General features: G+C 45.9%; 1 protein-coding gene across 2 annotated transcripts in view; it reads right to left on the bottom strand.

The window, feature by feature from the left end:
• Positions 1-19,634, bottom strand: part of APMAP (adipocyte plasma membrane associated protein) — a 53,265-nt gene extending 33,631 nt beyond the window's left edge. The window contains exons 1-4 of one of the 2 annotated variants that reach the window (XM_063918131.1): positions 19,468-19,634; positions 9,099-9,215; positions 2,867-2,982; positions 817-909 (exon numbers count right to left, since the gene is read on the bottom strand). In XM_063918131.1, coding sequence (XP_063774201.1) covers positions 817-909; positions 2,867-2,982; positions 9,099-9,215; positions 19,468-19,565 — 424 coding nt within the window. In that variant the 5' untranslated portion in view covers positions 19,566-19,634. Of the gene's footprint in view, positions 1-816; positions 910-2,866; positions 2,983-9,098; positions 9,216-19,323; positions 19,425-19,467 lie in introns of those variants that run through there. The other variant, XM_063918132.1, reaches the window with a different exon arrangement.
• Between the last annotated feature and the right edge of the window lie 7,025 nt (positions 19,635-26,659).

The raw sequence follows: 26,659 nt of genomic DNA, 5'->3' as shown, positions 1-26,659 counted from the left end.
ACATTTTAGAAAAGTGCAAATGTTAATTCAAATCAGTAAGTATGAAGACATTGCAAAGAAGTAATATATTTCTCTATTTTGACTAACATATTATATAAAAGGCCTGATGTCCGTCTTGAGCAGGCTCAGTAGAAATCTGCTGGGAGCCCCGGCCCCCCACAACACTCACTGGCTGTCTGATAGCACACGGCCCCCTGCCACCTCCTCTCACATCTGATCCCGATTCCCACCTCCCCCTGCTCTGCAAGTCACAGCCAGAAGGCTGGCAGGTCAGACATAAGTCTCCCTGTGCTGGCAGCACCTCAGGGCTGAGGTAGGGACAGATCTCAGACACCTAATATAGTTATAACAATATCCAGAGATCAAGCCTTACCCCGATATATCATCTGTTCGATATTGTGCCAGCTGTACGCAATTAAATAATAAAGGAGAGAAAAGAGGGGAAGAGATACTTGGGGGAAGAGAGAGACACAGAGGTAAGAGACCGGGGCAAAAGGGGAAGTATAATGGAGGGCAGAGGGGTGGCATGAGGAGAGAGACACAGAGGTAAGAGACCGGGGCAAAAGGGGAAGTATAATGGAGGGCAGAGGGGTGGCATGAGGAGAGAGAGAGAGAGAGAGAGAGAGAGAGAGAGAGAGAGAGAGAGAGAGAGAGAGAGAGAGAGAGAGAGAGAGAGAGAGATACACACACATATGTACTGCCTTATGGAATATGCAATTAAATTCTGTATGAATTTGGTACTTTGTTTCTCAGAAATATTGATTAGACATCTCACTAAATTCCGCTAGGTCACTGGCATTCGAGACACTTTCTTACCACAGGGTGGTTTCCCAAGTCTTGCTATAGTGTGAATGTTGCCATCTTCAATTTTCACAATCTGTCCATCAGCAGTACCAGTAAACAGGACGTCTACAAGAAAGTGACAGCATTACAGCCATGGTGGAATGCACAAATCAAGCGTTACTGTACATGCAATGTTCTGGTACTGTCAAGACATAAGTATATTATAAACGCTGTATAGTCATGAAGGGAAAACAGCAGCAATTCAGGTAAAATTAAAAAGACCAAGGGGGATATTCAATTAACAGCAGTAAGTTACCTCAGCTAATTGACCCACCCGGGACTAACCAATTACCCCTGATGCCGGCACTCATCGTGCATTTATTTCACCCAGAAATATGCCATGTTTTTACAATTGCAGCCATGAAAAACACATAGGTCCAGGATCCCATGCGTTTTTCGACCAAAAACGGATCAGTTTTTATGTGGGAAAACCCAGGTTGTAATTGAATTCCCAGGAGAAAAAAAAAGTAAAAACTAAAATAAAAAACAATTACGAAAGCCCCCTGTTTTTCGTGACCAAAATATTACAGCAGCTAATTGAATATCCCCCTTAAGCTGTTTCACCTCACATCAAAATAAGGTTCAGAAATCTTTCAGCCAACATACATTACTAAATGAATTATTACAAAACTTTTCATTTATTTATTTTTTTAAAAACATTTCTCTGTCAACTCTTATTTATCATGCAAATCAAGGATTATTTTTGGATAATTTCTGTCAGAATTCCCTGTGCTTACCAGTGATATTTACGCTGTGGATGCAGCTACATTACTGGCTGAAGAATTATTCATGAGAACATCAATTCATTATACACTAGTGAAACCACTGAGACATGAGGCATTTAGAATGGCCTATGTAATCATTTCTAGAACATAAATGATATTGCTTTAGGGCTATGCGACAAGAGTTACATCCTAGGTACGAATGAACCCTGTTACAGGCAGGTGCACAACCTGTCGCCACTTTGAATAGTGCCCATGTGGCATAGCCTTTAATTAATTCATAGACGAAACCAAAGACTAGAACGGTGCCATAAAAGACAATGTTACAAGTCAGTGAGCGCAATTTCTCTGCTCACTGACTGCCATACACATCTCTTAAACTGTATTTACTATAGTCAGGGGAGACAGATTACACTGCGAGGGAGGCATAAGATGGCTGTGCAATTTCTTTATTAATCTAAATTCCTCTTATTTTGCTGGATATGATAATCCATCTAAATCGTCAATATTCCCTCCTGCCGCATAGAGATGTGCAGGACATTTTTCAACATGGTGTTGCCATACTCCATGCGTAGCCACACATCGCAGAGACTGGAATATGGGCCCAAAAGCCTATCAAAAATGAAGTCATGCATCCAAAGCATATAGGGGGTCATTCCGAGTTGATCGCTCACTAGCAGTTTTTAGCAGCCGTGCAAACGCTAAGCCGCCGCCCTCTGGGAGTGTATCTTATTTTAGCAGAAGTGCGAACGAAAGGATCGCAGAGCGGCTACAAAAAAAATATTGTGCAGTTTCTGAGTAGCTTCAGACCTACTCAGCGCTTGCAATCACTTCAGACCATTCAGTTCCCGGATTTGACGTCACAAACACGCCCTGCGTTCGGCCAGCCACGCCTGCATTTTTCCTGGCACGCCTGCGTTTTTTCGAACACTCCCTGAAATCGGTCAGTGGCCACCCAGAAACACCCACTTCATGTCAATCACTCTGCGGTCAGCAGTGCGACTGAAAAGCTTCGCTAGACCTTGTGTGAAAATACATCGGCCGTTGCGAAAGTACGTCGCGCGTGCGCACTGCGCCGCATGCGCAGAAGTGCCGTTTTTTCCCTTAATCGCAGCGCAGCAAAATTTTTCAGCTAGCAATCAACTCGGAATGACCCCCATAGACGTCTACATGTAATTATGGTACGCAACTGTGCAACACATCTCTTCAATTACTACTATCTAAGAGCCCAAATAAGAATATAGCTCACTTGTAATTTAGCTAATTTATTATTAGATTCAAAAACAAAACAGACTAATTACCTCCGATGTTTGCAATGGATTCTGGCCCCAATAGTTGTCCTTCATACAATCGTTCGGCTTTTCTCAATTTCAAGTTTGCCTCCAGGACACCAGTCATAAGAGGTGGTGTTGGGAAACTATAAGAATATAGAAGAGATTAGGGTAATGGTATGTTGTGAACATAGGTGTGCGCAGGGGGGGTGCCTGGTGCGCACAGGCACCCCTAATGTCTGGCACCCCGATCTCACATGCCTGATGCAGCAATCACCGAGCAAGCAGATTACTGTCCCCTTTGCGCTGCACCCTGTCAGGACTGCATTACTGACCGGACGTCTGGGTTAATCAAGGGTGCCACTGCCACCGGCTTTCAAATTCCCAGCTCCACCTCCACGTACAAAAACAGTGTGATGTGACGTGATTACGTCATGCTGCTCGTACGCCCACCCGTCACACCCGCCACAAGCCCACCTCTCTCCTTCTATGCTATGCCAACGCCAGCCACTGATGAGGAGCAGCATGCAGCCAGCATTCCTCTTAGGAAGACAAGTTCAATACTGGCAGGGGGTCTGCAGCAGCATTGACACGTCACTCGTTTTTCCAGCAGCAGCAGTAACTAGTCTGCGACTGTCAGTGTCAGTTTAGTTACCGACTTGTAAGTAAGCTGCTGCAGCTTGCAGGGGAAAGTGAGGGGGAGCCAGACCAGGCTGAGGAGGAGCAGTGTAATTGCAGTGAGTGCCATCAGGGGTGTTTGTTTGGTGCACACCACAACATCTGACAATGTATCTGCTTTATTAGGATTGGTACAAGGGTGGATATTTTATATGCGTTGACCATCAATAGATGTCAATAGATGGTGCAAGACACACCCAAAAGGCGGTGCTAGACACACCCCTCCGACGGTGCACCCCCAAATAAAATGTGCTGCGCACGCCAGTGGTTGTGAAGCACATAAATTAACATATCAAATAAAATCAGCCATAAATTATAGCAGATGCTGGTAAAAGGTAATGGCGATAATTAAATATGTATTGTCAGGCTTTTTCTGGTAAGTTCAGTCCATAAACAGTACAGAGCAACCTGCCATACTATGGGGGAGGGGGATCTGGCTGATTGAGTTTGGAGAAAGAAAAAAGGTGCTTTTGGATCTGACACCCTATATTGCAATGCAAAGGAGCAAATCCTTTTTTTCATGCAGGGTAAATACTGGCTGCTTTTGTATGTAGCCCACAGATACTGGACAGGTTTATTTTTACACTTGAATTTAGATTTGAGTTTGGACACAGTCCTCTCAAATAAACGGGATGCAGTTAATTTGCCGGCAGTCGGGATCCCGGCAGTCAGGATACAGACTCCGGAATCCCGACTGCTGACAATACAGACAGCCGGAACCCCGGCTTACAAGGGCTATTCCCACTTGGTGTGGGAATAGAACCTGTAGCGAGCCACCAAGCCCGCAGCGTGGCGAGCGCAGCAGACCCACAAGGTGACTCTTTGCACTCGCCCCGCTGCCGGCATACTGGCGGTCGGGATGGCGTTGTCAGTATACCGACCGTCGGTAAATCATACTGAACTCAAATGTCTCTGCACATTTTACATCTTCCCCTCCTGCAATATGATATTTGGAAGCCAGATAAGGGGGAGATCTTCCCCCATGCCTTGACTGGTTGATTATTCTGCAGTATAGCAGGTTAATGCCGCCTGATGATCCCACTGGTCATCGGGGATTAACTTCTAACGAGGAACCTTGTTTAAAAGTGTGGACTACCCTCTTTCAAATAAGACTGCCCGTGCCCCCCATCTCTTTGCCAGGGTTTGTGAGACAGAACCCATCCCCCGATATTTTTGCGCAAAACAAATGTCAGCACACATGCACACACAGTGCCCAGAATCTGCCTGGTGACTGCTGCAAGTCCAGACCAGTAGCGGATGATTTTTGTCTACATTTTTGTATTGCAAACCTTCCTTTGTAGCGGACAATGGGGGTCATTCCAACCCGATCGCACGCTGCATTTGTTCGCAGCGGTGCGATCGGGTCAGAACTGCGCATATGTCAGCGCCTCAGTGCGCCGACATGCCAGATGGCCGAAGGCCGTCGTTGCCTAGCGATTGCCTCTGCCTGATTGACAGGCAGAGGCGGTCGCTGGGCGGGAGGGGGCTGAACGGCGGCGTGGCCGGACCGTTGAGGGGGTGGGCCAGCTACGATCAACTCGGAATGACCCCCAATGAGCGGAACTAATCATGCACATGTGACTTGGGGGGAAATGTATCAAACTTTCTAAAGAGTGGACACGTGGAAACATTGCACATAGCAGCCAGCCAGCTTCTACCCATAATTTTCTAGTATAGTCTTGATAAATGCTAGTCAGAAAATGATTGGTTGCTATGGGCAACTTCTGCTTTCTTTAGAAGGCTTGATACATTGCCCTCATAAGCCTATTTTGGCTAATTGGCTGTGTCAGTAATTATACTAACTGTTCACACTGACAGAAATCTTCAAAACACAACCAGGAAGGGGTGTGTGAGGACTAGAGTTGAGCAACACAAACTTTTATATGTTTTTTTATTTGTGACCTTGAACAATCCTTGCCTACCACTCCTTTCTGTAGTGTTACAGAACACATTTTGCACAATTATACATAAATAGAATGGGGCCATTCCATGAAAAGGAGTAAAAATGTCCCATACGTGACAATGTAAAAAAACAAACAAAAAAAAACACTTGTAGCGGTGTATGTTTTCAGTTTCCATCTAAGGCTAAAATATAGCTCTTTCCCATAGTTTTGGAGTTCAAGGGAATTATCAAGAAGTTTCCTTCACAAAACTGTGGTGGACTTGGTTGTCCTGTACGTGACAACTACACTTTGTGATATCGTGGAGGGGTGGGGTGGGGGGTGGGGGGGGGGGGGGGAGTACAATTAGAAGCGATAACGCAGTTTCGTGATAAAAACAGGGCTTTTTATCGCATTTGCAATAACTTTTTATCCAATTAGCTGCAAAAAATTATCGGCAAAAAGTCTCCATAGGGTTTATCGCAAATGTCTCTTTACCATCTCTGAGCAGATGATAAGTAGTGCAAAATCCCTATTTTAAGGTACAAATATGGGGATTTGGTTCAGAACCCCTGGTTCACCCCCCTGAATGACTAATAAGTTACTAAGATGTTTTTAATTATTTTTTATTGGCCAATAAAAAAAAAAAAAAATTTGGGTCAAAAAAAGCAAAGCGATGGAAATTTGTGTACAAGTAAGGGGACAGGTATATTGGGATGCTTTACGAGTAGGACAAGTGTCTTTAGAATTACAGATGGGAGTAATTGGTCTAATTCCACTTTTTTTTTTTTTTTTTTAAAGTACCCTAAAATTACTCAAATGTATACTTATACCCATTTTATGTACCCAACATTTAAGGAGAGCACTTATTTTGCTGAAACAAAAATAGCTTTCTATATTTTTTTTTTACATTTTTAAAAAACTGCATTTAACAGCTATTTGACGCTATTGAAATTACAGACAATAGTTTTATTATGGGCACTAATAGACTTCTTTAATGTTTTCCTATATTCGTTTGGATTGGGGGATACAGGCAGGTTTCACCATTTTCTTCTATACTTCTCTCTTGTTTTGACATCTTGAATTATCGCATGAATCTCATTTTCGCCATTTTGGAATATGATAGGTGCAGAAAATGGAAGCGTTCAGTCGGCAATAAGCTGTTTTTTTTCGGGAGATAGGTGCAATAACTTTAGCTGTGATCGTGGATTGCATTATTGCAGCTAATTGGGTACCCCCTGTGTTGGCTATAATGAAGATTTTTTTTTCTACCTAAAATATAAGCCTAGTTATGAACTTTGATATTACACCCACCTTCTAAAAAAAAAAAAAAAAAAATTTGATATGTTAAAACTTGTACAAAAGCCCCATACGCGACAGTGGAATGGGCATATTGGGGGTAATTCCAAGTTGATCGCAGCAGGAAATTTTTTAGCAGTTGGGCAAAACCATGTGCACTGCAGGGTGGGCAGATATAACATTTGCAGAGAGAGTTAGATTTGGGTGGGTTATATTGTTTCTGTGCAGGGTAAATACTGGCTGCTCTATTTTTACACTGCAATTTAGATTGCAGATTGAACTCACCACACCCAAATCTAACTCTCTCTGCACATGTTAAATCTGCCTCCCCTGCAGTGCACGTGGTTTTTCCCAATTGCTAACAAAATTCCTGCTGTGATCAACTTGGAATTACCCCCATTGTTCTATACCAGGAATGCTATGGATGCAGTCTTAGAGGACTTTCACTTTAATCAGCAATCATAACAAAGCCTTACGTATGCCCCTTGTATGTATGCAGCCAATTACCAATAAGTACATTGCTCCCCTTGGAAATGTTACACAGCAGCAAGCAGTTTATCCCAGGCACAAGTAATCGTGGTGAAATAATGAAATTGCTGACACTAAACATCCATGTCTCAGATACTGTCACCACCCACTGTGACTCGCATCTGCTGCTTCTACTGTACCAAGCTCCCCTGGCAGCTTCTGATGCTCCCATAGCCAGACACAGGAGGACTAAAAGCCAGAGATAAGATGGTTAGGGCTCAGTAACGCATGGACATTTATATTATGTTATGGCTGTCCGTGGGTGGGAGCAAGATTGTGGGGTAAGCTGAGCGTGTTCTGTCCCATTGCCCTGGGTGATGGGAAGAAAACACCAGGGATCATTTTCAGGTGCACAGTGGTCATCAAACCTCACAATGTGCAATAATATTAATAATATGTCATAACAAGGATATTGCTTACTGTGTGTAGCTGGAACAATCTGCCGTTACTCTGTCTACTTTAGAAAGGTGTGGGGAAGGGGGGGCTCTCCTCCTTTGGAATGGTACAGACTTTTTAATATGTCATTTCGATTGATCGACGAACAATAGATCACTAGCGGATCGTCGTTCACAGACATCAGGTGGGCTCTGCAGTACAGGCAATGCCAATAAATATATTATCCAAATATTTCCATACATCTGGCTGTGTGTACGGCCGTGGAACATGAGGTCAAAAGTGGGCGGGCATATTTAAACGACTCTGCTGCCAGACATATCGGACGCTTATTGGTAAGTGCGTACACATTTTACATCGATCAGCCGGGCTGCCGATCCATCATCTAAATGCGTACACAGTCTATGGTTCCTCAAACCTTCACCATAAACAGGTTTCATAGCCCAATGCAAGAAGATATTCAAGAACTGACACAACAGTTACCACGATATTGAAGTGTAATGGTCTTAAATTTTGTAAAAAAAAAAAAAAAAAAATGTAAGTAATCAAAAGTGTTTCCCCCTTCCCCAAACAGGCTTCTTAGAGCCTCACATCTTTGATCAACCACTTTTTTAATTGTGGGGAAAAAGCTTAACATTTAAAATGGGGGGGGGGGGGGGGGGGGACCACTACCGCCATTAGAACCATAATCACTATAACATATGCTCTTCATGTTCATATCCAATGTCTGAAATATAATTGTCTGCTTTGCAAGTGAGCAGATGTAAAGCAGGAAAGCACATTTCAAGCTGTTTAGGCAACAAGCTGTTACCAGCACACACTCTGTGGGGAAATAAACGCTTGAGGCCCACTATAAAAGCCTGCGTTTTGCTGGAGTCTGCGCAATTCAGTAGAGACCAGATTGGTTTTGCTTTTAATCTAACTACTGCTTGAAAACCTTTCCAAATTTGCGCCGGCAAATCATGAGCTAGTATATTTGGCTTTAAACAGACAGCAGTGTTATTGATGCCCCTTCCACTGGCACAAACTAAAATGGAGACTTCACAGGTGAGGTGCAGCTAAAAATTCCTGCCCGCCCAAATAATGTGAACAGTTAAAGCATCGCACAGACCAGGACCATTGGGAGCATATTTTCGCGTAACACTCTCAATTACATCCAAAGCTAGCTTGTATGCCTTGGGTGGAATTTACCTTTATAAGTGACTGTAAAAAACCAATGGCTATACAATATACACACAGATCTTACTGAGGGGTCTATTCATGAAGTAGTGATAAGAGTGGAGAAGTAAGCCTGTGGAGCAGTTGCCCATGGCAACCAATCAGCTGCTCCGTACAATTATATAGTACACAAATTATAAATGTTACTTCAATGCTGATTGGTTGCTATGGGCAACTTCTCCACTGGCTCACTTCTAAACCCTTTTCACTGCTTCATGAATAGACCCCTGAAAAACAAACTTAAGAGAAAGCATAGTCGCACCTACCTCAGAGAATGTGGCTCTATCGGACTCTCGAGGAGACAGATGGCTGCCAGCGTAGGTAGAACCAGTAACAGGGCTAGGCATGTAAAGGTAGCGCGGAACACCTTCCCACTGTACGTGCTGCAGAACATAGAATGTCATATAAGGCACATCACTTGTCACAACACTTTACAGGGAAACAAAGCTCTGAAAATATTGTATATGAATTAGAGAAGAGTAAACGCTATGACCACGTCTCCCACAGGATGTAAGATTTACAAAAGACTGTTTGCCTTATTCAGTGCACTGGCCAGGAAGTACTACAGTCCCTGCTTCTTATAATTCCCATGACTGGCTTTTCCTACGGGTGATGAAGACTCTGGCAACTACTAGAGGTGTGTTCCCAGCATGAATCCTCCTATCTGGCGATAACCAGAAAATGCATGGGGCATATAGATTCATGGAAAGATTTAGGGAAAAATTTACTAAAGTGAGAAATTACAAAGTACATGGGTTGCCCACAGCAACCAATCAAATTCTAGCTATCATTTTCTAAAATGCACAATACAAATGTTAGCCAGTAACCGATTGCCTGATATGGGCAGCACCTCCATTTTTGTAAACCTGCACCTTAGTATATTAACCTCTAAGGGGGTTATTCAATTAGGGCTGTTTTTTCGCCTAGGCAAAAAAATTGCACTTTTCGCTATTTTTAGGGCGAATGGGGACTCGCTCTATTCAATAGCAGAGCCATTTTTTCGCCTAGGTGTAAAATCCGGCAGGAGCGAAAAACGTGTGGCTAGGTGAATTCACGTGTTTTTACGCACCTCTGCCACCAGAAATGGAGGCCAGTTTCGCAGATTTTGAGGTATTTTTTGCTAATGCCTTTTAAAGTGACATTTTGGCGAAAATGACTTAAAAATGGGCGAAAATGATCCGCAATTCAATAGCTCTGAAACTTGTCAGAGCCAATTGAATGCCCCGCTTTGTGTCCCATGCACAGGAGCAATGGCAACATATGACAACACTGCTGGGGCATTAGCACAAGCTCCAAAGATAGCACAAGAATCCCAAAACAATGCTGAACATGCACAGCAAGTATGTTGGCATGTGCACCATGAAATAATAGTGTGCATGCCGACGTACAGAATGCATATTTATATAACAAGTAAAAAGTGTCTACAGAAGAGTACAGGATTGGTGTCTCAGTGGGGTTACCTTCAAGGGTTGTATGTATAAAGTAGTATAAATAAGGGAGGAGTTTGTATAGTCTCCCTGTACTGTACCTGTGTGGTTTCCTCCAGGTACTCCGTATAAAGTGGTAGAAATAAAGGAGGAGTTTGTATAGTCTCCCTGTACTGTACCTGTGTGGGTTTCCTCCAGGTACTCCGTATAAAGTGGTAGAAATAAAGGAGGAGTTTGTATAGTCTCCCTGTACTGTACCTGTGTGGTTTCCTCCAGGTACTCAGTATAAAGTGGTATAAATAAAGGAGGAGTTTGTATAGTCTCCCTGTACTGTACCTGTGTGGGTTTCCTCCAAGTACTCTGTATAAAGTGGTATAAATTAGGGAGGAGTTTGTATAGTCTCCCTGTACTGTACCTGTGTGGTTTCCTCCAAGTACTCTGTATAAAGTGGTATAAATAAGGGAGGAGTTTGTATAGTCTCCTTGTACTGTACCTGTGTGGGTTTCCTCCAGGTACTCCGTATAAAGTGGTATAAATAAAGGAGGAGTTTGTATAGTCTCCCTGTACTGTACCTGTGTGGGTTTCCTCCAGGTACTCCGTATAAAGTGGTATAAATAAAGGAGGAGTTTGTATAGTCTCCCTGTACTGTACCTGTGTGGGTTTCCTCCAAGTACTCTGTATAAAGTGGTATAAATAAAGGAGGAGTTTGTATAGTCTCCCTGTACTGTACCTGTGTGGGTTTCCTCCAAGTACTCTGTATAAAGTGGTATAAATAAAGGAGGAGTTTGTATAGTCTCCCTGTACTGTACCTGTGTGGGTTTCCTCCAGGTACTCCGTATAAAGTGGTATAAATAAAGGAGGAGTTTGTATAGTCTCCCTGTACTGTACCTGTGTGGGTTTCCTCCAAGTACTCTGTATAAAGTGGTAGAAATAAGGGAGGAGTTTGTATAGTCTCCCTGTACTGTACCTGTGTGGTTTCCTCCAAGTACTCTGTATAAAGTGGTATAAATAAGGGAGGAGTTTGTATAGTCTCCCTGTACTGTACCTGTGTGGGTTTCCTCCAAGTACTCTGTATAAAGTAGTATAAATAAGGGAGGAGTTTGTATAGTCTCCCTGTACTGTACCTGTGTGGGTTTCCTCCAAGTACTCTGTATAAAGTAGTATAAATAAGGGAGGAGTTTGTATAGTCTCCCTGTACTGTACCTGTGTGGGTTTCCTCCGGGTACTACGTATAAAGTGGTATAAATAAAGGAGGAGTTTGTATAGTCTCTCTGTACTGTATCTGTGTGGGTTTCCTCCAGGTACTCCGTATAAAGTGGTAGAAATAAGGGAGGAGTTTGTATAGTCTCCCTGTACTGTACCTGTGTGGTTTCCTCCAAGTACTCTGTATAAAGTGGTAGAAATAAGGGAGGAGTTTGTATAGTCTCCCTGTACTGTACCTGTGTGGGTTTCCTCCAAGTACTCTGTATAAAGTGGTAGAAATAATAAGATTTTACTCACCGGTAAATCTATTTCTCGTAATCCGTAGTGGATGCTGGAACTCCGTAAGGACCATGGGGAATAGCGGCTCCGCAGGAGACTGGGCACGACTAAAGAAAGCTTTAGGACTACCTGGTGTGCACTGGCACCTCCCACTATGACCCTCCTCCAGACCTCAGTTAGGATACTGTGCCCGGAAGAGCTGACACAATAAGGAAGGATTTTGAATCCCGGGTAAGACTCATACCAGCCACACCAATCACACCGTATAACTCGTGATACTATACCCAGTTAACAGTATGAAATATAACTGAGCCTCAACAGATGGCTCAACAATAACCCTTTAGTTAACAATAACTATATACAAGTATTGCAGACAATCCGCACTTGGGATGGGCGCCCAGCATCCACTACGGACTACGAGAAATAGATTTACCGGTGAGTAAAATCTTATTTTCTCTGACGTCCTAAGTGGATGCTGGGACTCCGTAAGGATCATGGGGATTATACCAAAGCTCCCAAACGGGCGGGAGAGTGCGGATGACTCTGCAGCACCGAATGGGCAAACTCTAGGTCCTCCACAGCCAGGGTGTCAAACTTGTAGAATTTAGCAAATGTGTTTGACCCCGACCAAGTAGCTGCTCGGCAAAGTTGTAAAGCCGAGACCCCTCGGGCAGCCGCCCAAGAAGAGCCCACCTTCCTCGTGGAATGGGCTTTTACAGATTTAGGATGCGGCAGTCCAGCCGGAGAATGCGCAAGCTGAATTGTGCTACAGATCCAGCGAGCAATAGTCTGCTTTGAAGCAGGAGCACCCATCTTGTTAGGTGCATACAGGATAAATAGCGAGTCAGTTTTCCTGACTCCAGCCGTCCTGGAAACATATATTTTCAAGGCCCTGACTACGTCCAGTAACTTGGAATCCTCCAAGTCCCTAGTAGCCGCAGGCACCACAATAGGTTGGTTCAAATGAAAAGCTGATACCACCTTAGGGAGAAACTGGGGACGAGTCCTCAATTCTGCCCTATCCATATGGAAAATCAGATAAGGGCTTTTACATGACAAAGCCGCCAATTCTGACACACGCCTGGCCGAAGCCAAGGCCAACAGCATGACCACCTTCCACGTGAGATATTTCAAATCCACGGTTTTAAGTGGCTCAAACCAATGTGACTTTAGGAAACCCAACACCACGTTGAGATCCCAAGGTGCCACTGGAGGCACAAAAGGGGGCTGAATATGCAGCACTCCCTTAACAAATGTCTGAACTTCAGGCAGTGAAGCCAGTTCTTTCTGGAAGAAAATCGACAGAGCCGAAATCTGGACCTTAATGGAACCCAATTTTAGGCCCATAGTCACCCCTGACTGTAGGAAGTGCAGGAAACGGCCCAGCTGAAATTCTTCCGTTGGGGCCTTCCTGGCCTCACACCACGCAACATATTTTCGCCAAATGCGGTGATAATGGTTCGCGGTCACTTCTTTCCTAGCTTTAATCAGCGTAGGAATGACTTCCTCCGGAATACCCTTTTCCTTCAGGATCTGGCGTTCAACCGCCATGCCGTCAAACGCAGCCGCGGTAAGTCTTGGAACAGACAGGGCCCCTGCTGCAGCAGGTCCTGTCTGAGCGGCAGAGGCCATGGGTCCTCTGAGATCATTTCTTGAAGTTCCGGGTACCAAGCTCTTCTTGGCCAATCCGGAACAATGAGTATAGTTCTTACTCCTCTTCTCCTTATTATCCTCAGTACCTTTGGTATGAGAGGAAGAGGAGGGAACACATAAACCGACCGCTACACCCACGGTGTCACTAGAGCGTCCACAGCTATCGCCTGAGGGTCTCTTGACCTGGCGCAATATCTTTCTAGCTTTTTGTTTAGGCGGGACGCCATCATGTCCACCTGTGGCCTTTTCCAACGGTTTACAATCAGTTGGAAGACTTCTGGATGTAGTCCCCACTCTCCCGGGTGGAGGTCGTGCCTGCTGAGGAAGTCTGCTTCCCAGTTGTCCACTCCCGGAATGAACACTGCTGACAGTGCTAACACGTGATTTTCCGCCCATCGGAGAATCCTTGTGGCTTCTGCCATCGCCATCCTGCTTCTTGTGCCGCCCTGTCGGTTTAAATGGGCGACTGCCGTGATGTTGTCTGACTGGTTTTGAAGCAGGGGTTTTGCCTGACTTAGGGCATTGAAAATGGCCCTCAGTTCCAGAATATTTATGTGTAGGGAAGTCTCCTGACTTGACCATAGCCCTTGGAAGTTTCTTCCCTGTGTGACTGCCCCCCAGCCTCGAAGGCTGGCATCCGTGGTCAACAGGACCCAGTCCTGTATGCCGAATCTGCGGCCCTCTTGAAGATGAGCACTTTGCAGCCACCACAGCAGAGACACCCTGGTCCTTGGAGACAGGGTTATCAGCCGATGCATCTGAAGATGCGATCCGGACCACTTGTCCAACAGGTCCCACTGAAAGGTTCTTGCATGGAACCTGCCGAATGGAATTGCTTCGTAGGAAGCTACCATTTTTCTCAGGACTCGCGTGCAGTGATGCACAGACACCCGTTTTGGTTTTAGGAGGCCTCTGACTAGAGATGACAGCTCCTTGGCCTTCTCCTCCGAGAGAAACACTTTTTTCTGTTCTGTGTCCAGAACCATCCCCAGGAACAGTAGACGTGTCGTAGGGACCAGCTGTGACTTTGGAATATTTAGAATCCAGCAGTGCTGTTGTAGCACCTCCCGAGATAGTGCTACCCCGACCAACAACTGCTCCCTGGAGCTCGCCTTTATCAGGAGATCGTCCAAGTACGGGATAATTAAAACTCCCTTTTTTCGAAGGAGTATCATCATTTCGGCCATTACCTTGGTAAATACCCTAGGAGCCGTGGATAGACCAAACGGCAACGTCTGGAATTGGTAATGACACTCCTGTACCACAAATCTGAGGTACTCCTGGTGAGGACGGTAAATAGGGACATGCAGGTAAGCATCCTTGATGTCCAGTGATACCATGTAATCCCCCTCGTCCAGGCTTGCAATAACCGCCCTGAGCGATTCCATCTTGAACTTGAATTTTTTTATATATGTGTTCAAGGATTTCAAATTTAAAATGGGTCTCACCGAACCGTCCGGTTTTGGTACCACAAACATTGTGGAATAGTAACCCCGTCCTTGTTGAAGTAGGGACACCTTGACGATCACCTGCTGGGAATACAGCTTGTGAATTGCCTCTAGCACTGCCTCCCTGCCCGAGGGAGTTGTTGGCAAGGCAGATGAGGAAACGGTGGGGGGGGGGGGGGGGGGACACGTCTCGAATTCCAGCTTGTACCCCTGAGATACTACTTGAAGGATCCAGGGATCCACCCGTGAGCGAGCCCACTGATTGCTGAAGTTTTAGAGACGGGCCCCCACCGTACCTGGCTCCGCCTGTGGAGCCACAGCGTCATGCGTTGGACTTGGAGGAAGCGGGGGAGGACTTTTGCTCCTGGGAACTGGCTGTATGCTGCAGCTTTTTCCCTCTACCTCTGCCTCTGGGCAGAAAGGACGCGCCTTTAACCCGCTTGCCCTTATGGGGCCGAAAGGACTGTACCTGATAATACGGTGCTTTCTTTGGCTGTGAGGGAACATGGGGTAAAAATGCTGACGTCCCAGCTGTTGCTGTGGAAACGAGGTCCGAGAGACCATCCCCGAACAATTCCTCACCCTTATAAGGCAAAATTTCCATGTGCCTTTTAGAATCTGCATCACCTGTTCACTGCCGAGTCCATAACCCTCTCCTGGCAGAAATGGACATTGCACTTATTCTAGATGCCAGCCGGCAAATATCCCTCTGTGCATCTCTCATGTATAAGACTGCGTCTTTAATATGCGCTACGGTTAGCAATATAGTGTCCCTGTCTAGGGTATCAATATTTTCCGACAGGGAATCTGACCACGCAGCTGCAGCACTGCACATCCATGCTGAAGCAATAGCTGGTCTCAGTATAATACCTGTGTGTGTATATACAGACTTCAGGATAGCTTCCTGCTTTCTATCAGCAGGCTCCTTTAGGGCGGCCGTATCCGGAGACGGTAGTGCCACCTTCTTTGATAAGCGTGTGAGCGCTTTATCCACCCTAGGGGATGTTTCCCAACGTGACCTATCCTCTGGCGGGAAAGGGTACGCCATTAGTAACCTTTTAGAAATTACCAGTTTCTTATCGGGGGAAGCCCACGCATCTTCACACACTTCATTTAATTCCTCAGATGGAGGAAAAACTACTGGTAGTTTTTTCTCTCCAAACATAATACCCTTTTTTGTGGTACCTGGGGTAACATCAGAAATGTGCGACACATTTTTCATAGCCTCAATCATGTAACGTGTGGCCCTATTGGAAGTTACATTAGTCTCATCGTCGTCGACACTGGAGTCAGTATCCGTGTCGACATCTGTGTCTGCCATCTGAGGTAGCGGGCGTTTTAGAGCCCCTGATGGCTTTTGAGACGCCTGGGCAGGCACAGGCTGAGAAGCCGGCTGTCCCATATTTGGTATGTCGTCAAACCTTTTATGTAAGGAGTCGACACTGTCACGTAATTCCTTCCACATAACCATCCACTCAGGTGTCGGCCCCGCAGGGGGTGACATCACATTTATAGGCATCTGCTCCGCCTCCACATAAGCCTCCTCATCAAACATGTCGACACAGCCGTACCGACACACCGCACACACACAGGGAATGCTCTGACAGAGGACAGGACCCCACAAAGCCCTTTGGGGAGACAGAGAGAGAGTATGCCAGCACACACCAGAGCGCTATAATAATACAGGGATTAACTGAATTATTTCCCCTTATAGCTGCTATATAAGTTATACTGCGCCTAAATTTAGTGCCCCCCCTCTCTTTTTTACCCTTTGTAGTTTGATACTGCAGGGGAGAGCCTGGGAGCGATCCTTCCAGCAGAGCTGTGAGGGAAAAATGGCGCCAGTGTGCTGAGGGAGTTAGCCCCGCCCCTTTTTCGGCGGACTTCTCCCGCTTTTTTCAGGAATTCTGGCAGGGGTAATTTATCACATATATAGCCCCTGGGACTATATATTGTGATGATTTGCCAGCCAAGGTGTTTATATTGCTGCTCAGGGCGCCCCCCCCCAGCGCCCTGCACCCATCAGTGACCGGAGTGTGAGGTGTGCATGATGAGAAATGGCACACAGCTGCAGTGCTGTGCGCTACCTTGTTGAAGACCGAGGTCTTCTGCCGCCGATTTTCCGGACCACTTCTTGCTTCTGGCTCTGTAAGGGGGACGGCGGCGCGGCTCCGGGACCGATCGATCGAGGTCGGGTCCTGTGTTCGATCCCTCTGGAGCTAATGGTGTCCAGTAGCCTAAGAAGCCCAAGCTAGCTGCAAGCAGGTAGGTTCGCTTCTTCTCCCCTTAGTCCCTCGCTGCAGCGAGTCTGTTGCCAGCAGATCTCACTGTAAAATAAAAAACCTAAAATATACTTTCTTTCTAGGAGCTCAGGAGAGCCCCTAGTGTGCATCCAGCTCAGCCGGTCACAAGATTCTAACTGAGGTCTGGAGGAGGGTCATAGTGGGAGGAGCCAGTGCACACCAGGTAGTCCTAAAGCTTTCTTTAGTTGTGCCCAGTCTCCTGCGGAGCTGCTATTCCCCATGGTCCTTACGGAGTCCCAGCATCCACTTAGGACGTCAGAGAAAAGGGAGGAGTTTGTATAGTCTCCCTGTACTGTACCTGTGTGGGTTTCCTCCGGGTACTACGGTTTCCTCCCACAATCCAAACATATACTGGTAAGATAATAGGCTGCTGACAATAATTAACCCTAATCTATAAGTGTGTACATGGGCAGACTAGATGGGCCAAGTGGTTCTTATCTGCCGTCAAATGCTAGGTTTCTATGACTAAAGTGGGCATTAGGATAAATAGCACAAAGAAAGCGGTGGAACGGTTTCAAGTAATTAACAAGGTTATCTAGAAAGACCATAATAAATAGAGATTTTATACAAAGCCATTAATGAACATACTGTGCTCCTTTTATACTATACATTAATTCCCTTTTTCATTCCACTTATTAATGCGGAAGCTGAAATATAATGTGTCCAATATTCAGTTTTGAAAGCAAATCCCTACATACTAAACTGCAGTAAAACTATTTTGGATGTCGTAAGTTAGGTGCAGCAAAGTACATATGAATCATGATGATTCTTTTTCCTACTGGTTGCAAAATTCTCTGTCTTAAATGGTTATTGCCAGCATGACATCTACTATAGCAGTGCTGTAATACAGAGCATACTATTTGCACACACACCGTACTAGATTACAACACGTGTCGGAGTCTGCCATATAAACGGTATGCAGTTATATTCCTGACTGTCGGGATCCCGGCGGTTGAAATCCCGGCAGTTATTGAAATGCAGACGGTCAGAATCCTGACCGCAAAACGCACTTGGGTGGTGGTCCATGTCACCACCCAGTCGCCCCCGGGCCCAAAGCGTAGAGAGCTCAGTGAGCCCGTGAGGGGACACACTGCGCTCGAGGTCGGGATTCTGGCATCTGTATTTCGACCGCCGGGATTCCGTCAGTCAAAAAATCATACTGATCCCCTGTAAACAGCAGAACCTCTAATATGTCCCCTCTTGCTTGGTCCAACATGTTCTGCAGCAGAACTTCCCACTTCATTTACTATTGCAGGTACCTGCGCTGAAATAATTACATTTTAAAGACCTCTGCTCCTCTACTAACTATGTCAAACAAGACAATAAGTTTTGGATGCACAGCACACTATATTGTAAGGTTTGGAAATACAAGTGGTGCAATTTTATTTAAACTACATTTTTTTAAATGGGTTAAATTTCAGAACATGGGACCGCCTGGGTTAGTATAACTAAACTGGCTCAGAACATCATTAAACTTGCCCCAAACATTAAAACGTGTATCCTCACTTCACTCGCCACGCTTCGGGCAAGATGGCGCACTCCGCTCGCCACAGGTTACTATTCCCAGTAGATGTCCACATGGATAGTAGCAGTAGTAGTAGTATTGTTCTGAAGCAGTGAAGTTACGACAGCCCCCTGTCCCATTTTACCGAATTTGAGCCTTTAAAATGTCCCAGAAAGCCTCACGTTACAGAAGTAAACCCATAAACAGCTAAAATGTGATATAAACGCAGCTTCAGTCTATGACCTCACATAAGGCTGGGGTATGCTTGTAGCTTATTTTACTTTGTACCCTTTAAAGACTGAAAGACAAACACAGCTTTGCGCAATATAATGACAATATGACAGGTCACGTAACTATTATTAGTCATACATATATGTAGTCTGATGACATATCATGACAGTAAAAAATATAAGTTACTGTATGTGTCAGTCTGTAATTGTAGGAGCCTGGTAACATCCCAGGCAGGATTAACATTACACATACACACACTTCAAAAGAGCATTACAGGGTATGTATGTATGAATATATATATATATATATATATATATATATATATATATATATATATATATATATATATATATAATCTTATGTCACACTAGTACCGGCCCGGTGCAATGCTATCTTGTAAATGCCCAGCATCCATTCATTCAGCAGCACACTCGGCTACTTACAGTAGTGTCATCATTAGACGTGCAGTGTAGAGCGGTACAGAGTATGCTGGGGCTATATACGTACACCCTGCCTACTGGGATCAGGTGGACCTAGAGGAAAGCCCTAGATGATCCCCCCCCACTCTACGGCTTGTGTGTCCTCACCTAGTGCTCTCTGTTTCCTGTACAAAGGTCTCATCGGTGATGACCTGGGGGCGGATAGGCCTCCGCTGCCGCAGCCCGTCTCCCTCCTCCATGGTCATTAGCAGAAGCGCACCCTGCACTCACACCGAGGGCACGAGCAGCAGCAGCAGCAGCAGCCAGCGGGAGGAGGAGGGCAGCGTCAGCGCGCCGGGGCCAATAGGAAAGGAGCTGTCAACGCCACCAGCCAATGGGAATCGCTCCTTGTTGTCATTACGGTCTGGCCAATGAAAGCAAAGCCAGTAGAGAGCTTGCCAGTGAATGTGACCTCCTCACCTCGGGCCGGGCCGGGGGCGGTCAGTCAGTACCGAATCGATCATATCAGCTGTTGGGGCGTTTTGTGATTGCTGTCTCCAGCACATAATGTAGCTACATACAGTGCTCTGCCTCTTAAAAAAGAGTATACCTCCACAAATAAATGAATATCTAATTTATATATATATATATATATATATACATACATACATATATATATATATATATATATATATATATATATATATATATATATATATATATATCCAACATCAGCCGGCACTCACTAAAATCAGCTTCCTCAGGTGCCAGAATGAGTAAACAGATAAATATCCAAAGAAAAACGGCACTCAGAGATATAAAGTGAAAAAACTGGATGTATACATCCAGTTTTTTCACTTTATATCTCTGAGTGCCGTTTTTCTTTGGATATTTTTATATATATATATATATATATATATATATATAATGTGGGTCTAGTGATTTATAACAAGTACTATAATGAAACAGTTTATTTAATAAATGTGACCGCTCGAGTAAAAAGGAAGATATAAGGGCATATGTACTAATAACTTCTGCAATTTTTAACACTTTTGCTGCTGATATTTTCATTTTTAATGGAAATTTCTCTGCTATGTATGTGTGAGAGTGGCGGTGCGGTGTAGTGCCTGCTGCCGTGCAGGTGTAGACTCAATACTTAACCTGGCGCCACACCCTCTCACCTTCAGGCCGCGGAAACTCCACCAGACCTGGAACTCCAAATGGACCCGGACACGACGACCTAAGGGGAAGGAGATGGTTGAGTGCCGTTACTCCTAACTGTGGACCGAAACGCCCTCCAAACCGTGAAAAGAGCTTTCTGGCTAGGCGAAGGTCATCCTCGGCAGTCTGCCTCAGAGCCCGAATTTCACCTATCGGTACTCTCGCACCAGGTGTAAATTCAACCATGCATCGGCTTGCAAGGTCCACCGTTCGCCCTGAAGGAAGGGAGACAGATAGGGACAAACACACGCAAAAGGAACACATGGACAGAGATGTTTCTCACCGTCACAAATCTTGCACTCCAATCCTCTCCACTTACAGGTCCCTGTAAGGAGGCAAAGGGAAAACAACAGCCGTGCAGGGCCAAGAACTACTGTAGTGTGCGTCCGCTACACTAGCTACATGAACAGAGCCCTCAAACTAGCTCAGGTGTGGGTGGTGCAACACAAACTCTATGCACAAATGTTAAAACAAACACTTTGCCATGCACGGTAACAACACGCATCACAATATCACAGTACAAGATTAAACAGTACTGTCCCTTTAAATCTCTACCTGCCGCTGGCCAGCCCTTCCTTGTCCCTGAATACTATTGTGGCTATGAGTGTGGAGCTGGACCGCTCCTCCACACAGGGAAAAACCTACTTGGATTACTGGGAAGTGGGCGCCGTACAGCCTACCCACCTCCCCTTTCTGCTTAATTGGGCTTACTGCCCAGAACCTTGCAACGGGCACTGTATTATACTGGGCCTAATGCCCCCTGACTGCGCACAGGCCAGAGGCCTGACTTTTTCCTACGGGCCTAGAGCCCGCCTAACATGCGTCCGGTTGGGTGACCTGGGCCTAATGCCCAGGGTCACCTTATATACCTGACTGGGGGGGGGGGGGGGGGCTTACTGGAACTAGAGCCTAATGCCTTCTATCAGTCCCCACAGTCCTATTGCTTGAATTATGGCCATGGGCCTAGTGAATGGGGGCCACGAGCCTGGAGGGCCAGACTATATGTGGCCACGGGCCGAGAGGGCCCGACTATATGCCCACAGGCCAAGAGGGCCTGACTGTGCCTACAGGCCTAATGCCCGAACCCTGATGGTCTAGGGAGGAGGGGTGGGTGACAGGCGCCCTCACCAAGGGCCTACCTGTACCGGTGGGAGAGGCACCGCGGCTGCTTCCTATTGGCCGGCGCTCCGCGAGCCGTGATTGGCTCACGGAGGGTGCTGGATTTGAAAATCCACAAGAGGCGCTTCCAATTGGCTGCCGAATCAGCGGCAAGTTTGAAGCGCCGCTTCCACGGCACTGCCCATCGCCGTACTTTGACTGGCGCTGGGGACAGACACACCGCCCCAGCGCCGGCCACCGCTGCACCTTGCAGGGGACGCAGATCCCCTGCACTCCGCCGCTGCACTGATGTGCCCTGTGATACAAGGCACATCTCCACATTTACAGGGAAACCCACAGGGACAGCGAGTTACTTCCCCGGCATTTAAACTCCTCCAGGGAAATCTGACACTTGCACATGCTCACAGTGTCAGTTTCCGGGATCGCTGGACGTAGGCTGTGGGATGGAGATCAAAAGATCTCTCTCTCACTTAAAGCAGATATAGGGCCTAATTCAGCAAAATCTTTCTCTAACGGGCAAAACCATGGGGGTAATTCCAAGTTGATCGCAGTAGGAAATTTTTTAGCAGTTTGGCAAAACCATGTGCACTGCAGGGGGGGCAGATATAACGTGCAAAGAGAGATAGATTTGGGTGTGGTGAGTTAAATCTGCAATCTAAATTGCAGTGTAAAAGTAAAGCAGCCAGTATTGACCCTGCACAGAAACAAAATAACCCACCCAAATCTAACTCTCTCTGCAAATGTTATATCTGCCCCCCCTGCAGTGCACATGGTTTTGCCCAACTGCTAAAAAAATGTCATGCTGCGATCAACTTGGAATTACCCCCCATGTGCACTGCAGGTGGGGCAGAGTCGACCTTTTGGCTAAGATCAAGTGTAGTACCTGCTCGAGGGAAACACTTGGTGGAGTACCTCTTCTTACACTGGGGGCGTGAGAGGTCCCTAGTGTGGAATGGAGAAACACCTTGGGGGTCATTCTGACCCGATTGCACGCTGCAGTTCGCAGCGCAGCGATCAGGCCGGAACTGCGCATGCGCCAGTGCCGTAGTGCGCTGGCGTATGCCAGATGTCCGAAGGCAGAGGTGGTCGCTGGGCGGGAGGGGGTGGCATGGTGGCATTTGGCAGCCGTTTTCGGGGCGCGGTCCAGCCAACGCAGGCGTGGCCGGACTGTGCGGGGGGCGGGCCGCAGCGGCTGTGTGACATCACACGCAGCAGCTGCGACCTGCGGCAGCGACGATTAGCTCCCGGCCAGCCGCTTTAAATACAAAAGCGGTGATGCTTTTGTACTTGTGCGGGGGGGGGGGGAGGGGCGGACTGACATGCGGGGCAGACTAGCCCGCATGTCTGGGACGATGATCATAGCTGTGCTAAATTTAGCACAGCTACGATCAACTCGGAATGACCCCCCCTTGTGGAGTACTGTGCTGGGGAGGGACTGGCCCTGGTCGAGAGCGGAGAATAACTGGGCTTAGTATCCGCCGTCCTTCTAAGGCTTACCGCCCAGCATGACCCTCTCCAGGAGGGATAAAATGCTCTGCTCCTGGACTTTCCTATTAATGTATGTTTGCCGACACCTGTTTTGAACAGGTTAATGGATAAGAAAGGTGTTTCACCACAGGTGAGGGCAATCATAACTTATGAGGGAAGTCCAGGAGCAGAGAATTCTGTCCCACCTGGAGAGGGTCATGTTGGGAGGTATGTTCTAAGGGGATGAAATAGGGCCTCTTGCATGGAGTGGAGAACGGCCTGGTTTAGTATCTACTCTCGCACTGAGGGTTGGCCCTGTACCCTGGCATTGAGCGGGAATGAAGCTTGGTCTGGTTGGAGGTTGTGAGCAGCCTGAAGCCTGAGATGCTATGTGCCCCTGGTGCTGGAAGAGCCAAGGGTACCTGAAAATGCACTGGTGACCCACCACACCATGCACAAGTACGGCACTTTACACTAAGCACTTCATTCCTTCTGCTGCACCCACTTTCCTTTGCCACGGCCTTTTGACTAGTGTGATGTTAGTGTATTAGAATGCTTAATATTTGTAGACACTCCCTTAGTAATATGTGTGATAATGCTGATTATCTTACAGGAATGAAAGCTATACCTTAAACATACCTTAAATACTCTTTACCATGGAGCCGCTGCGGCCGCTATGCTTAATACACACTCTACGTACTTTGTCAGCTATTGGCGTACAAAGTCCCGTACTGTGTACGGACTTTGCGTACAAACGCTGCGCTGACGGTACAAAGTACTCACAGCGCGTACACACCCAGAGATACACTTTAAACCTTTTACAGCAATGCAATGATAATACACTTTAAACCTTAGCCACAATGCAATGCAATGATAATACACTTTAAACCTCAGCAGGGCAATGAAGACACGACACCAGATTGTAATTAAACCACTGGGTTCCGAAACCACAACGTATTATTGCTGAAAGGGGGTTACTATACAAATAATACAATACAATATAACAGAGTAAATGGCTACATTCAATGGTACATACGTGAGTGGATTCGCTTGCTCTATCCGGTCCGGTCCTCGGTCATCTGATAGATAACGTTGTGAGTCTTGTGTCTGACCAGGCCTGCAGCAGGCTCTCTTTATACAATTCTTCCAAAAAGCAATACAATAGATACTGTAGTTTCTTTGTCCATTGGACACAGGAATGCAAATTTACAGTACAGGAGAGGTCATAGGTCGGTTTGAATAGGTAGGCGATGTCTTTCCCAACTGTTCTTGTGGGTGGTCTCCTCTGGATTCCCGCCGCATACATAATGTACAGTAAATACAGTTTATATCTATATTCTGCTCCTGCACATAACTATCCGCAGGAACATGCGATTTTCCTCAAACAAACAGAGGAATGTTACCCTTATAATACCCTTCAGCTGGATACCAAACACCACCTTATAACCGTGTTCTGTCCCCTCCTATTCTGTAAAGGTGAATCCCTTTGTTCTGAAACCATTTAAACTGCTGTTACTTTCTGATGTGGTGCAGGGAGGCTATGTGTACATTGTGCACTATTTGGATTAAATATGTAATGTGTTTTGATAGCTTTCCATGCGTTCACAAACTCTACCATAAATACCCATACCACGCGCTAATGCGCAGGACCGCGGGAGCGACCATACGCAAATTGCGAATATGTGCATGCACGACAGAACAAGTACACGCGCGGAGGCCATCTGTGTGTAGTTTGTACGTGATGTGTGTACTGCAATATTTTTCGACTTTGACAATCCACCCTTTGGCAGTCACCAATAACTGCCACTATCTAATCACTAAACAGAAAAATATCTACACAATATCTACAGAAGTTTGGATGGTCGGGGGAGAGTGGTAGGTAGGAAATGTATGACCTAGTGGGATAGTAAAAAGCTTGTATGTATGAATCCATGTCTGAGGGGCATGTATCATCGTGCCGTATATGTTCTAAATAAGCTTCGAGGTATAGCGAAGTATACATTAAATCCTTCTCATCCCGTATCAAGGGTCTGTAAATGGGCCAACAAACACTACCGAGCTCTTTTCGGCTTCTTGTTAAAACAAATGGGGTGCACATTTAGTTGATGATACATGGAGGGGTAAACATATGTGAGTGCTAGTATATGTGGACATCACCTGTCGACTATGTGTGCTATTAACTGGAGGTTGCAGAGATGAAGATAAGACACATATCTAAAATACATTCATATAAACATTTTGGGTAGGGCAGATGTCTTTTCCGGATGGATGTATCTGGGCAGAGGGGGGAACAAAAGAAAAACGGGTGAAAGAAACAGGCCACGAAATTCATTTGCAATCCTTATCATAACACTGTCTCTATGGATGGGTCATAAATTAAGTCTGCTGCTATAACAGCGCCCTCGCTCCTTAGACTCATCAACTTTGTGCCGTGCTTGCGCCGTGTCAGAATTCGAACACACCTAAATATCAAACCAATAATTATGACGACTCCCAGGATACAAAGGAGAAACTTCCCTACACTCATAATAACATTTTGAGCCCACTCTCCTAAACCTGAGAACCAATTTTGTGGGTTCAACCATGAGACCCAGCCGGTCAGTTCATTACTCACAGTCGCCAAGGTAAGGTTGTGTTTTCTCCTGAACTCCCACTTCAACTGCAAGATATCGTCCATCTTTTGATCGATGATCTCCGTTGGGTCGTCAGTACTGTTCTTAATATACGTACAGCACTTCACCCCATATTGAGTTGCCAGAGTAACACAGTACCCACCTGTCACGGCTGTGATATAATTTAGGACCATCCTGTGCTGAATCAGTTCCTTCTTGTAAGCTTGTAACTCCCTTCCCGTATACCTGAAGGTGTCGTCATACATCTCAGTGATATTATCTATCAAATTCGCTAGCGCATGGATATACCTATAATTTATAATTCCTCTGGCAGTACGGGTGATGTCTAATGCGAGAAGGAATTGAATCCCGGTGGATTCGTGGATCAAATCAGAGGCTGCGTGCTCTGTCCTATCTATGAGGTGTCTCTTGATGATGTGTTCATAGTGAGTATGAGTATAAGGATCCTGAGCACTGCGGTGAACGTCTTTCATCTTATCATGGGTTATGGTCATGACCTCTGGTAGTACTCTCCCAATATAACACAATCTCTCTGAGCTCGGGGCAAGCCACTTGTGCGCCTTCCTCCCACATATGAAATAGGCATCATCTGGGAGAACATAGGGTACAAAATATGACATCACCATATTACAAACTTTCCAAGTAAAGAAACCTATCCCTAGTTCTCCCATCTGCTCAGTACAAGTATCGGGCTGGATGATATGAGCACAATACCCTGGCGATACTTTTCCAACCCACATGGACTTGCTTCCACGAGTATACCTATACCGAAAATACCTCCCACTGTTGGCTATTTGGCGTACAAGTTCAGAGTCTATGGGTATCCTATCAGCTCTGTGTGAAAAGGTCATTGTCTGGTTATTCCACATCACTTTCCAATTTCCCGGTTTTCGGTAATTGGAAATATTGAAACATAATAA

Source organism: Pseudophryne corroboree, chromosome 4, assembly GCF_028390025.1.
Source record: "Pseudophryne corroboree isolate aPseCor3 chromosome 4, aPseCor3.hap2, whole genome shotgun sequence".
NCBI classification, from domain to species: domain Eukaryota; kingdom Metazoa; phylum Chordata; class Amphibia; order Anura; family Myobatrachidae; genus Pseudophryne; species Pseudophryne corroboree.
The sequence above is the reverse complement of the archived record's forward strand: the minus strand, read 5'-3'. Positions and strand labels throughout refer to the sequence as shown.